The sequence below is a fragment of the Podarcis cretensis genome (genome assembly GCF_951804945.1).
Source record: "Podarcis cretensis genome assembly, chromosome: 18".
Classification (NCBI taxonomy): domain Eukaryota; kingdom Metazoa; phylum Chordata; class Lepidosauria; order Squamata; family Lacertidae; genus Podarcis; species Podarcis cretensis.
This window is the reverse complement of record NC_137188.1, coordinates 13,692,023-13,705,068: the sequence shown is the minus strand read 5'-3', so window position 1 is coordinate 13,705,068 and position 13,046 is coordinate 13,692,023. Positions and strand designations below refer to the sequence as shown.

The 13,046-nt window shown below is 52.3% G+C and overlaps 2 protein-coding genes and 1 long non-coding RNA gene across 3 annotated transcripts in view; 2 read left to right on the top strand and 1 right to left on the bottom strand.

Moving 5' to 3' along the window:
* Positions 1-13,046, bottom strand: part of NWD1 (NACHT and WD repeat domain containing 1) — a 134,762-nt gene that overhangs the window by 74,954 nt on the left and 46,762 nt on the right. The gene's annotated exons all lie outside the window — the stretch shown is intronic.
* On the top strand, positions 1,723-11,028 carry SLC35E1 (solute carrier family 35 member E1). Its single transcript, XM_079960798.1, has 6 exons — positions 1,723-2,209; positions 4,425-4,495; positions 5,349-5,486; positions 6,562-6,687; positions 7,451-7,696; positions 7,959-11,028. The coding sequence occupies exons 1-6, from the start codon at positions 1,789-1,791 to the stop codon at positions 8,214-8,216; spliced, it is 1,260 nt and encodes a 419-aa protein (XP_079816924.1). The 5' UTR covers positions 1,723-1,788; the 3' UTR covers positions 8,217-11,028.
* On the top strand, positions 2,239-4,417 carry LOC307207293. The gene is made up of 3 exons (XR_013834614.1): positions 2,239-3,124; positions 3,161-3,622; positions 3,740-4,417. It is a non-coding gene; the product is annotated as an uncharacterized lncRNA (long non-coding RNA).

Sequence of the window (13,046 nt, the reverse complement as noted above, 5' to 3'; positions counted from 1 at the left end):
AAGAGAGGAGAGCCCCCCCCCTTTTCACCACTGGGGGGGCTTCTACCCTGCATTGTGGTGATACCCAGTTCAGGTAGCAGAATCAAGAAGTGCCAGTGGGTATATTTTTGCCCCTTGTGGTCTCTGGCTAATTTTAATTGAACACTGCATGCCTTGAATCCATTTTTTTTTGGGGGGGGGGGATCTTTGCACTGCAATGAAGAATGTGCACGATCCAAAAAAGCAGCTGGAGACTGGAAGGTCCCAGGGCTTATGTCGTGAACCGCCCTAAGACCTGCGGATATATTACTGTATATACATAATATAATAATAATACTTGTCTAAGGAGACGGGACTAATAAAGATAAATGTAAGTTGTATATGTCAAAATATTGAAAATGCCTAAATAATAATAATGATACTCGCCCAGGGAAATGGGACTAATACAGATAAGTATAAGTTGTATATCTTCTTTGGCGATCACTCGTAGCCGAGCAAGATTGTCTCCACTCCCATCGTTCATCCCAGATACGGAGATCCAGCTCCTAGGGCCTTCTGCCAGTTCCCTCCCTGAGAGATGCGAAGTTATGGGGAACCTGGTAAAGGGCCTTCTCAGTGGTGGCGCCTGCCCTGTGGAACGCCCTCCCATCAGATGCCAAGGAAATAAGCAACTGTCTGAGTTTTAGAAGACATCTGAAGGCAGCCCTGTTTAGGGAAGCTTTTAATGTTTGATGCTTTGTCGTGTTTTTAATATTCTGTTGGGAGCTGCCCAGAGTAGCTGGGGAAATCCACCCAGATGGCCGGGGTATAAATAATAGGTACCTAGGACCCTTCGTACCTATGGGCCTGCCTCTCCTGGTCTGCCCCGTGGAGGACCTTAAGGTCCACAAATGACATTTTGGAGGTCCCAGGTCGCAAGGTGGTTAGTTTGGTCTCAACTGGGGACAGGGCCTTTTCAGTTCTGGCCCCGGCTTGGTGGAACACTCTGTCCCAAGAGACCAGAGCCCTGCAGGACTTGACATCTTTCCGCAGGGCCTGCAAGACAGAGCTGTTCCGCCTGGCCTTTGGTTTGGACTCAGTCTATGATTCCCTCCCCTTTTGGTTTTGATCTATGGGCTACTATTAAAATGAGGCTGCATTTTGAATTGCATTTTAACCTGTGTTTTAAATTGGGTCTCTCCCCCCCCATTATGTTTTTTACTGTAATTTTACTGGTGTTAGCTGCCCTCTGGCTGGGGAGGGCGGGGTATACATAAATTATTATTATTATTATTATTATTATTATTATTATTATTATTTTGAAAATGCATAAACAAATAATACTGATCATAATAATAATAATAAATAAATTTATTATTTATTTATTAATTATTTTTATTATACTGGTAATAATCCTCGCCCAGGAAGACAGGACTAATAAAGATTAAATGTAGGTCATATATATATATATATCAAAATACAGTATTGAAAATGCATAATAATAATAATAATAATAATAATAATAATAATAATAATAATAATAATAATAATAGCAGGAAGAGGAACAGCCGCAGGGCATTCCCAGGCCCCGCCCTCTCTTCCCTAGACCCCGCCCCTTTTGTGGGAGGGGCGGCCTCTGACGCCACAACGCCCCTCCTCGATCCCCGCCCCCTTGTGGGCGTGGCCCTCCGCCTCTTCCGGCCGCTTGTCCCCGCTCGGCTCCCGTAGCCACGTCCGCTTCCGTCGCCGGGCGGAAGTGACGCGTGGGAGGGCGCCGGGGAGCGAGCGAGCGAGCGAGCGGCGGCCGAAAGGGGCCGGATCCGGCTGAGGATGGCGGCGTCCTCGTCGTCGCCGCTGCTGCTGCCGCCGCCTCCGCCTCCGCCGGCCCTGCTGCCCGCTTCCTCGCCTCCCGGCGCGCCCCCGCCGCCGCCGCCCCGCCCGCCGGGGGTGCTGCGCGTGCCCGCGCTGTGCCTGGCCTGGTACGCGCTGAGCGCGGGCGGCAACGTGGTGAACAAGGTGCTGCTGGGCGCCTTCCCGCGGCCCGTCACCGTCTCCCTCTGCCACGTGCTGGGCCTGGTGGCGCTGCTGCCCCCTCTGCTGCGCGCCTGGCGCGTGCCCGCCGCCAGCCCCGCCCAGCTGCCCCCGCGCGCCTACCCGCGCCTCATCCTCCCGCTCGCCTTCGGGAAGTACCTGGCCTCCGTCTCCGCCCACGTCTCCCTCTGGAGGGTGCCCGTCTCCTACGCCCACACCGGTACGCGGGGGCTCCGGGGCATGGCCAGAGGGCGGAGGAAAGCGGGGCGGGAAGGGGCAGAGGGCCTGGAACTAAATCAGATGGGGGAGGGCGCCCCCGTGATCATCTAGTCCAGCTCTAGAAAGGGGGCAGGTCCTCAGCTCCTGGGAATGTGCAGAGTGCCTGGAAAGGAAAGGAAAGGAAAGGAAAGGAAAGGAAGAAGTTGGTCCTAGAATGGCAGATTTGGGAGGGCACCCCCATGATCATCTAGTCCAGCCCTACAACGGAGGCAGCCCCTCCACGCCCTGCTGCTCCTGGGAATGTGCAGAGTGCCTGGAAAGAAAGAAGTTGATCCTAGAATTGCAGATTTGGGAGGGCACCCCCACGATCATCTAGTCCAGCCCTACAAAGGGGGCAGATCCTCTGTTCCTGGGAATGTGCAGAGTGCCTGGAAAGAAAGAAAGAAGTTGGTCCTAGAATGGCAGATTTAGGAGGGCACCCCCACGATCATCTAGTCCAGCCCAACAAAGGGGGCAGGCCCTCCGCGCCCTGTTGTTCCTGGGTATGTGCAGAGTGCCTGGAAATAAAGAAGTTGGTGCTAGACTGGCAGATTGGGGAGGGCGCCCCCATGATCATCTAGTCCAGCTCTAGAAAGGGGGCAGGTCCTCAGCTCCTGGGAATGTGCAGAGTGCCTGGAAAGAAAGAAAGAAAGAAGTTGGTCCTAGAATGGCAGATTTGGGAGGGCACCCCCATGATCATCTAGTCCAGCCCTACAACGGTGGCAGGCCCTCCATGCCCTGTTGTTCCTGGGTATGTGCAGAGTGCCTGGAAATAAAGAAGTTGATGCTAGACTGGCAGATTTGGGAGGGCACCCCCATGATCATCTAGTCCAGCTCTATAAAGGGGGCAGGTCCTCTGCTCCTGGGAATGTGCAGAGTGCCTGGAAAGAAAGAAAGAAAGAAAGAAAGAAAGAAAGAAAGAAAGAAAGAAAGAAGTTGGTCCTAGAATGGCAGATTTGGGAGGGCACCCCCATGATCATCTAGTCCAGCCCTACAACGGAGGCAGGCCCTCCACGCCCTGTTGTTCCTGGGTATGTGCAGAGTGCCTGGAAATAAAGAAGTTGATGCTAGAATTGCAGATATGGGAGGGCACCCCCACAAACATCTATTCCAGCTCTATAAAGGGGGCAGGTCTTCTGCACCCTGCTGCTCCTGGGAATGTGCAGAGTGCATGGAAAGAAAGAAGTTGATGCTAGAAGTTGATGCAGAATTAGGAGGGCATCCCCACTATCATCTAGTCCAGTCCTACAAAGGGGGCAGGTCCTCTGTTCCTGGGAATGTGCAGAGTGCCTGGAAAGAAAGAGGTTGGTCCTAGAATGGCATGTGTGGGAGGGCACCCCCATTATCATCTAGTCCAGCCCTATAAAGGGGGCAGGTCCTCTCCACCTGGGAATGTGCAGAGTGCCTGGAAAGAAAGAAAGAAGTTGATCCTAGAATTGCAGATGTGGGAGGGGCCCCTCGATCATCTAGTCCAGCCCTACAAAGGGGGCAGGCCCTCCGCATCCTGCTGCTCCTGGGAACGCGCAGAGTTCTCCTAGAAAGAAAGAAAGAAAAGTTGATCCTGGAATGGCAGACCTGGGGCTTTCAACGCCACCAGCCCATGACGGGGCCTTCTTGGTGCCAGCCGCATTGAAATAATTGGTTTTGAGGGTGTTTCGTGTTTAATTTCTTTTTCTGGTCAAAGAAAAAGCATTCTCCTGTTAACCACAGTAATAAATAGTGGGTCAAATCTAGCATTTGTCAAGCTCTTGAGTATTTTATTTATTAAACCTGTTGGACATGACCACATTATGCCCATTAACCTCACTGTGTTTGCTCTGTGTAAATGTCTTAGATGGGATACAACCCAAGTGAGGGGCTGAAATATTGGGTGGCTTCCTGCCTGCTTTGGTTTTGGGGTCCCTTGTGAGAATGAGGAATCACGCTGTGCAGTCATTCTCCCTCGTGTTTCCCCTGGGCTTCTGTCCCCCTCTGCATGCAGAAGTCCCGGGTTCAACCCTCACCCCCATCTCCAGCTGGGGCTGGCAGAGATTCCTGCCTGAGAACCTGCACAGCCATGGCTGCCAGTTGGTGTAGACAGTCCTGAGCTTGTTTGCACCTACAGCTCCCTGCGTTCCTCCTCGCCAGTCTCCTCTTCTAGCTTCTCTTCTGCCTCTCTAACCTCCTTCTCCTTTCAGTCAAAGCGACAATGCCGATCTGGGTGGTGCTGCTGTCGAGAATCATCATGAAGGAGAAGCAGACAACCAAGGTAAGAGGGAGGAGGAGGGAGGAGGAACGGTGGGCGAGATGTCGCCCTTCTTTCTGCAGACAAACTCCCTGGCCCTGAATGGGGTCACTGTGCCCCTGAAGGATCAGGTGCGCAGCCTGGGGGTCATTTCAGACTCACAGCTGTCCATGGAGGCGCAGGTCAGTTCTGTGTCCAGAGCAGCTGTCTAACTTGCCAGAGTGGTTCGTATTCTGGTTATCTCCCACTTGGGACTGCTGCAATGCGCTCTACGGGGGGGGGGGGGGGGCTGTCTCCCTTTGAAGGTGACTCGGAAACTACCAACTAATCTAGAAGGCACCTCGCAGATTAGTGACGGGGTGCGGCCGCTGGGACCATATTACTCCAGTCCTGAAAAATTGACATTGGCTCCCAGTACGTTTCTGAGCACAATTCAAAGTATTGGTGGTGACCTTGAAAGCCCTAAATGGCCCAGTATCCCTGAAGGAGCGTCTCCACCCCGGACACCGGGGTCCATCTCCCGAGGGTCTTCTGGCAGTTCCCTCCCTGCGAGAAGTGAGGTTACAGGGAAGCAGGAGGAGGGCCTTTTCGGAGGTGGCGCCCACCCTGTGGAATTCCCTCCCATCAGATGTCAAGGAGAGAAAGAACTACCTGACTTTTAGAAGACATCTGAAGGCAGCCCTGTATCAGGAAGTTTTAAATGTTTGATGTTTCATCGTCTTTTTAATATTCTGTTGGGAGCCGCCCAGAGTGGCTGGGGAATCCGAGTCAGGTGGGCAGGGTACAACAAACAAGTTATTATTATTATCTTTGGGATGGTGATTTTAAGGCGCTTCTTTCCCACCTGAAGTGCTTTCCCCCTCCTTCCTCCCCCCAGGTGTACTTATCCCTCATCCCCATCATCGGGGGCGTGCTGCTGGCCACGGTCACGGAGCTGTCCTTCGACACGTGGGGGCTGATCAGCGCCCTGGCTGCCACGCTCTGCTTCTCCCTCCAGAACATTTTCTCCAAAAAGGTACCGTCCACGTTGCCTCTCGCGTTCTGCTCGCCAAGGACAGCTGCGCCACCAGCCTCAGGGACAGAAACCGGAAGGGGTGCCTTGGGCCTGGGAATCTTTTGGCCGCCCAAAACCAGCCCCTGCCCATTCCGGCTAAATCGCACTGGCGCTTGGGGTGCAGAAAAACCAGTGGTGCCATGGTGGTGGTGATTTACGGAAGATACAGTGGTGCCCCGCAAGACGAACGCCTCGCAAGACGGAAAACCCGCTAGACGAAAGGGTTTTCCGTTTTGGAGGCGCTTCGCAAAACGAATTTCCCTATGGGCTTGCTTTGCAAGACAAAATGTCTTGTGGGTTTTTCTGACTTTTTTCCCCTTCCCCCCCTTTTTCTAAGCTGCTAAGCCGCTTATCAGCTGATCCGCTAAGCTGATAAGCCGCTAAAAGCCGCTAATAGCGCTAATCCGCTAAGCCGTCAATGGGCTTGCTTCGCAAGACGAAAAAACCGCTAGACAAAGAGAATCGCGGAACGGATTCTTTTCGTCTTGCGAGACACCACTGTAATAGGCATCGTAACCTAGAGTCTACAGCGTTACCATCCTTGCACCCCTCCATTTTTGAGCCTGTAAGATCCGAGATGCCCCTAATACAGTGGAACCTCAGTTTTCAAGCGTCTTGGGAGCCAAACGATTTGGAACCCGGGTGCCGATAACCCGGATGTAGTTGCTTCCGTTTTCGAACTTGCCTCGGAAATCAAACTGCTTCCGAGGCTTGTTTTTTTTCTCCATTGAAATTGCCGCGTTGCTCCGTTGGGCCTTAGTTGTCGAACGTTTATTGGAAATCGAACGGTCTTCCGGAACGGATTGCGTTGGATGCCTGACTCCGTTATTCCTAGGAGAAATGCCCTTGGTCCTTTTGGGGAAAATGATCTGTTAGAACATGTTCGTTACAACCGCCCCATCCCCCTTTTCCCAGGGAAAGCGAGCGAGGCAGCGCTCTGTGTGGAGACCGGCCTCTTCTTTCCCTGTGGGTGTTGAGCAGGAGGGGGAAGCAAGTCGAAAGCGCCCGTCCCTGATCTCTTTCTCGGTCCTTGCAGGTGCTGAGGGACTCCAGGATCCACCACCTGCGCTTGCTGAACATTCTGGGCTGCCACGCGGTCTTCTTCATGATCCCCACCTGGGTCCTGGTCGACCTCTCCGCCTTCCTGGTCGAGAATGACTTGGTGAGTTCCTGGGGCGGGGAGCTCTCTGGGGCTCCCCTTGAAGGTGACCCGGAAACTACAACCAATCCAGAATGTGGCAGCTAGACTGGGGACTGGGAGTGGAGACCATATAACACCTGTCCTGAAAGACCTACATTGGCTCCCAGGACGTTTCCAAGCACAATTCAAAGGGTTGGTGCTGACATGGAAAGCCCTTAAGATCGGGGTCCTCCTCTCGAGGGTCTTCTGGCGGTTCCCTCCCTGCGAAAAGTGAGGGTGCAGGGAACCAGGCAGAGGGCCTTCTCAGTAGTGGCGCCTGCCCATCAGATGTCAAGGAAATAAACAACTACCTGACTTTTAGGAGACTTCTGAAGGCAGCCTTGTTTAGGAAAGTTTTTAATGCCTGATGTTCTATTGTGCTTTTAATATTCTGTTGGAAGCCGCCCAGAGTGGCTGGGGAAGCCCAGACAGATAGGCAGGGTATAAGTGCAGTAGTACCTCGTTTTGTAACCGGAATGCATTCCGGAGCCCCAGTCACTGGCAAACCCTGGACAAAGTGTTGCGCATGCGTGAGCGGCGAACCCGGAAGTAACCCGTTCCGGTACTTCTGGGTTTGCCACGGACGTCCGACGGAATGGGCGCTCGACGGGGTGGAGGTGCCACTGTAATAAATTATTACTATTATTTTTTATTATTTCTACCGGAGTCTCGACAGCTCCCGGGAGTGACCGAGGGGCTGGCGGGGAAACTCCCCGCTGTCCCTTGAACCCTGCCTCCCTTGCAGAGCTCGATGGCCCATTGGCCGTGGACCCTGCTCCTGCTCACCATCAGCGGCTTCTGCAACTTCGCCCAGAACGTCATCGCCTTCAGCATCCTCAACCTCATCAGCCCCCTGAGCTACTCGGTCGCCAACGCCACCAAGAGGATCACGGTCATCAGCGTCTCTCTGCTCATGCTCAGAAACCCCGTGACCTCCACCAACGTCCTGGGAATGATGACTGCCATCCTGGGAGTCTTCTTGTACAACAAGGTAGGTACCTCTCTTTTTTTTGGTGGGGAAGGCAGCACTCCCTGCTCGCGATTCCCCAGTATACTGTCTCCGACAGTGGAGGGAGGGAGAGCGTTGCCTTTGTAGCCGATTGCCGTCTGTTACCTTCGCGTTTTTATGTTTTCCGTTCTCTTTTTTAATACATAGAATACATGTTAATATAGAGGGTTGGGCTGGATGACTTTTGGGGGAGACCTCCCGGTTCTCCGAAAGGGAGCCTGATGCGAAGCTTTTCTCCCCACAGACCAAATACGACGCCAACCAGGAGAGGAAGAAGCAGCTGCTGCCCATCACAACAGGAGATCTCCCCGGGGGTCTGGAGCGCCACAGGAGCCCCCCGGAGAAGAGCCAGAACGGACTTTCCTCCTTCCTGCACCACCACGGCGGGGACTTCCAGTACGGCAACCGGGGAGGGGGAGGCGGCGGTGTCCTGGCCGACCACTTCCAGTACAGCCGGCAAAACTACCCCGCGATGTACAGCTCCAGCCGCTACGACATCTAGCGAGAGGCTGGGTCCCGGCCGGCAGAACCCGGGACTCTCCGTGGACGGAGAGGGGTCCTTAAGCACTTGGGAGTGTATGTTTGTGCGCCGGGACTCCCTGTGAGCAGGAGGAGAGGAGGACCGTGTGTGCACTTGGAACAGGAGGAGGAGGAGGGCAGCTGCATGCTGATCAACGTTCTGCCCAGGGACACGGGTGCGGATCGCGGCTGAGCCCCCCCGAGCCCAGCCTGGGCCTCTGAGGTTGCCCCTGAACCCACTGGGGGCAGCAGAAAGATGGCCAGTATTCTATTTTTCCTTTTCCCCCATACGGATTTTTGTTTTGTTTTCATTTGGGTTGCACTCTTAACTTTTTTATTGTTTCGGTTGCTTTGTCTGGCAGCCGCGCTGGCCTTTGCCGACCTGGTGCCCTCGGGGCGCTCCGGACACCCGTCAGCACCGACAGAGCCCCCTGTGAGGCTCCGGGTCGGCTGAGGCCAAGCTCTGCTGCTGTTTTCAAAGTGCAATTTGCAAGAAGCGTCTTCCTCTCCTCCCTGCAGAGGAGCAGGCCGCTTCTTGTATCCCGCAGCCATTGCGAGGTTTTGTGTGTGTGTGTGTGTGTGTGTGTGTGTGTGTGTGTGTGTGCAGTCGAGTTTGTAGCCGCCTTCTGCTCCGGCTTGTGACCGTCGCAAAGAGATACGGAGAGAGAGCGGCCATCTGTTTTAAAATAATAATCATGTTCCGCCGAACGACGTGTGACAAATTTAGAGATGCGCTTCTTAAACGCTCCCTCTCCCTGCTCACGCCCCCATCCTGTTTTTTAAATCATGAGGTCTAGGAACGCTTTCATGATGTCCCCGCCTGCAGCAAAACTGCTCATTTAGGAAAGGGCTCTTCTTTGGGGTTGCAAAACTACATTTTGCCCCTTAAAAATGAATGGATTTCCTGGGCCCGTTAACTCTCAGTAGGACTGGCCGTGTGTCTGCGAAGTAGCACTGGCCAGCAGGGAAGATTTGGAGCCAATTTGGTTTCTTCCTCCGCGGCCTTCCAAAGGGGGTCCACTGCGGGTGGGGCCATTAAGACGTCCAAACCGGAAACCCCCTTTTTAAATAAATTCGTGCGTAATTCTCTGCACGGTTTCATCCCATTCGCAACTTCGCTGTCCAACACAGACCCCTCCTCTGCCTTCTCCTGCGTCCTGGAGCTGTTTCTCCCATCGGGGCTTTGTCTGAAATGAGGAGGTCTCTTCGCCTGAGTTTTGTAATCATGTTTCTGCCTTGGCCAAAGGGAAAAGAGGAGGGGGGAAACTCCGGAGACCCCGGGACAGGAGGTCTCAAGAAGCCAGCCCTCTTCTTCGGCCTTGGATACAAGCAGGGGAACAGTTTCACGCCTGCCCTCTCTGTTTTGCTTTCTAATACGTACACACCCAAAAAATGAGAGTCTCGTTTCAGCAAGCAGCTCGGAGAGGAGAGGGAGCAGGCCGTAGGCGGGGAGCAGCTGCTCTCCGAGGCAGAGGGGGGTCCCCGATGTGGGCAAATTGTGTGCCTTTCCCCACAGATAACAGTCTCTCGCTTCATCTGGTGGCTTTCTTCCCCTCTCTCGGCGATGGCGATATCCCTTTTTGGGAGAGCAGGACACCAGACACGGCACTGAGCTTTTCCCATTCAGAGCTCACCTCTCCCCAAGGCGGGCAACTCTTCAAGAACGGCTTGCCTGCCCCAGTTGCCCCCCGATGTCTCCGCTAGCCCCAGATCCAGCTGTCAAAGCCCATGTCATTGCCCCATCCAGAACGGCGGGGTTTTCCCAGCCCTGCGGCAGTTCCGGTTCTTTTGCCGCCCGTTTGCCAGGGAGCGGCATGTTTGCGTGTTGAGTGTGTTATATCTATAAGGGGAGGGAAGGCGGAGCGCTTGAGTCCTTGTGTGTGTATATATATATATATTCCGCCCGGATGTTGCCATTTTATTTGGTTTGGAGCGTGTCGTGAAACCTCTGCCCCTTCTCCGAAGAAGCAAAACCACCGCCCGGGATGAAGGGCCTTGCTCAGAGAAGAATTGTCGGTAATCTGCTTTTCAAAATCTCCATGTCGACAGAGCATCGTATTTTATTTTATTTTTGCAAAATTAACCGAAGTTTGATTCCCCTCTCTTACTTCCTTTCCCTGCCGACCTGGCTGCGAAATGCAACACTTACTTTGCGGCCAGTTGGAGGTGTGGCCGGTGGTCCTTTCATGGCCAAAGCCCCCCCCCCCCCCCGTGGTCTCAGGTGGCCTGGGAGAAAGCGATGGGCGAGGTGTAATGGGGTGTGTGGAGGCTGTCAGGTCCAGGATTTGGCCTGGGGGGTGGGTGGGATCCCTCTTGTCTAAAATCAGCATCTTCAGGAAGGAAATGGCAGAGCAGTTTATTAGTTGCCTCTGCCCCAAAAATGAATACTCCAATCCGTCTCCTGCCTCTCCAGAGGCAACCTGGTGCCTTGCAGCTGTTTTCTGAACTGACCACAACTCCCATCATCCGTAACTAGCAGGACCAGTGGTCAGGGACGATGGGAGTTGTAGTCCAACCACAGCTGGGGACCGACCCAAGTCTGAGAAACTCCGGACCGCAGCCCCGGTCATTTGTAAATTATGCGGGCGATTTCCGGAGGGAAGTTTCTTAATCGATAGGTGCAGGTGTACATGTTTTTAGCAACAGCGTTCCCTCCTAGCTCTAAGTACGAGGAACTTCTTACAAGTTTGTTTCATCTGATGTACAGGAACGGTGGTTTGTCTTTTTCTTTTTTAAGCCCCTGCAAACTTAAGAAAGAAAAGTTAATGGTTTTCTTTTTTAAGCCTGCAAACTTAGGGTGGGGGGGAGTTAAAATGGAAAAAAGGGTGTGTTGTAATTATGCTTTTAAAATATCAAAAATGTAAATAAACCTGAATTCTGCAAGAATCGAAACTTTCCCGTATGGAGTCTTCTTGGCTATGCCTGTGGTCCAAACACCTGCATGGGAGACCAGGGCCGGATTTAGGTTTGATGTGGCCCTCAGCTACTGAAGGTAACAAGGCCCTTTCTAGGTCCAGCTGTCCTTTATCAACAACAAATTGTCACTCTTTTTTTCGTGTTGAATATATGCTATATGGTAATTGATGGACCCAACAGGTATTTAAACCCATTTGCACATAACAAAATAGGAGACTACACAACATGAAACACTGTTGCTGCATGTAGGTTTTATTTTATTGGTTTTTTTATATTTTGGAAATGTACATCCAGGGGTTGTTTCCCCTTTTAAAAAATTTGGGGCCCCCAAGAGAGTGGGGCCCTAAGCTATAGCTTGTTTACCTTATACATAAATCCAACATTGGGATAGATAGATAGATAGATAGATAGATAGATAGATAGATAGATAGATAGATAATATTTTGGAAATGTACATCCAGGTTGTTTTTTTCCCTTTAATTTTTTGGGGGCCCCCAAGTGAGTTGGGTCCTAAGCTAGAGTTGTTTAGCTTATATGTAAATCCAACACTGGCATAGATAGATAGATAGATAGATAGATAGATAGATAGATAATTTGGAAATGTACATGTGTACATCCAGGTTGTTTTTCCCCTTTATTTTTTTTGGGGCCCCCCAAGAGAGCAGGGCCCTAGGCTAGAGCTAGTTTAGCTTATACAGTGTTACCTCGAGTTAAGTACTTCATTCGTTCCAGAGGTCCGTTCTTAACCTGAAACTGTTCTTAACCTGAAGCACCACTTTAGCTAATGGGGCCTCCTGTTGCTGCCGCGCCACAGGAGCACAATTTCTGTTCTCATCCTGAAGCAAAGTTCTTAACCTGAAGCACTATTTCTGGGTTAGCGGAGTCTGTAACCTGAAGCGTATGTAACCCGAGGTACCACTGTATGCAAATCCAACACTGAGATAGATAGATAGATAGATAGATAGATAGATAGATAGATAGATGACAGACAGTGGTGTAGCGTGGGGGGTGCAGGGGGGCTGGCCGCACCGGGCACAACATCTGGGGGGGGCGCACTCGCAGTGCTAAAATCCACGGGTTAGGGGGCGCAAATTACTTGCCTTGCCCCGGGTGCTGACAACCCACGCTACGCCACTGTAGATAGATAGAGAGATAGATAGATAGATAGATAGATAGATAAGGTAAAGGTAAAGGTACCCCTGCCCGTAGGGGCCAGTCTTGACAGACTCTGGGGTTGGTGCGCCCATCTCACTTAAGAGGCCAGGGGCCAGCGCTGTCCGGAGACACTTCCGGGTCACGTGGCCAGCGTGACATCGCTGCTCTGGCGAGCCAGAGCCGCACACGGAAACGCCGTTTACCTTCCCGCTGGTAAGCGGTCCCTATTTATCTACTTGCACCCGGAGGTGCTTTCGAACTGCTAGGTTGGCAGGCGCTGGGACCGAGCAGCGGGAGCGCACCCCGCCGCAGGGATTCGAACCGCCGACCTTTCGATCGGCAAGCCCTAGGCGCTGAGGCTTTAACCCACAGCGCCACCCGCGTCCACGGGTTAGGGGGCGCAAATTACTTGCCTTGCCCCGGGTGCTGACAACCCACGCTACGCCACTGTAGATAGATAGATAGATAGATAGATAGATAGATAATATTTTGGAAATCTACATCCAGGTTGTTTTTTCCCCTTTAAAATTTTTGGGGGGTCCCCAAGAGAGTGGGGCCCTAAGCTAGAGCTTCTTTGGCTTATATGTAAATCCAACACTGGCATAAATAGAAAGAAAGAAAGAAAGAAAGAAAGAAAGAAAGAGAGAGAGAGAGAGAGAGAAAGAGAAAGAAAGAAAGAAAGAAAAATAAATAAATAAATAAATAAATTTATATTTTTGGAAATGTCCATCCAGGTTGTTTT

Bases quoted from the DNA above. Each gene is read 5' to 3' on its own strand.
- SLC35E1 (XM_079960798.1), top strand. From the start codon at position 1,789: ATGGCGGCGTCCTCGTCGTCGCCGCTGCTGCTGCCGCCGCCTCCGCCT. The intron at 6,688-7,450 runs GTGAGTTCCTGG...CCTCCCTTGCAG, and splicing joins TCCTGGTCGAGAATGACTTG to AGCTCGATGGCCCATTGGCC. The intron at 7,697-7,958 runs GTAGGTACCTCT...TTCTCCCCACAG, and splicing joins GAGTCTTCTTGTACAACAAG to ACCAAATACGACGCCAACCA.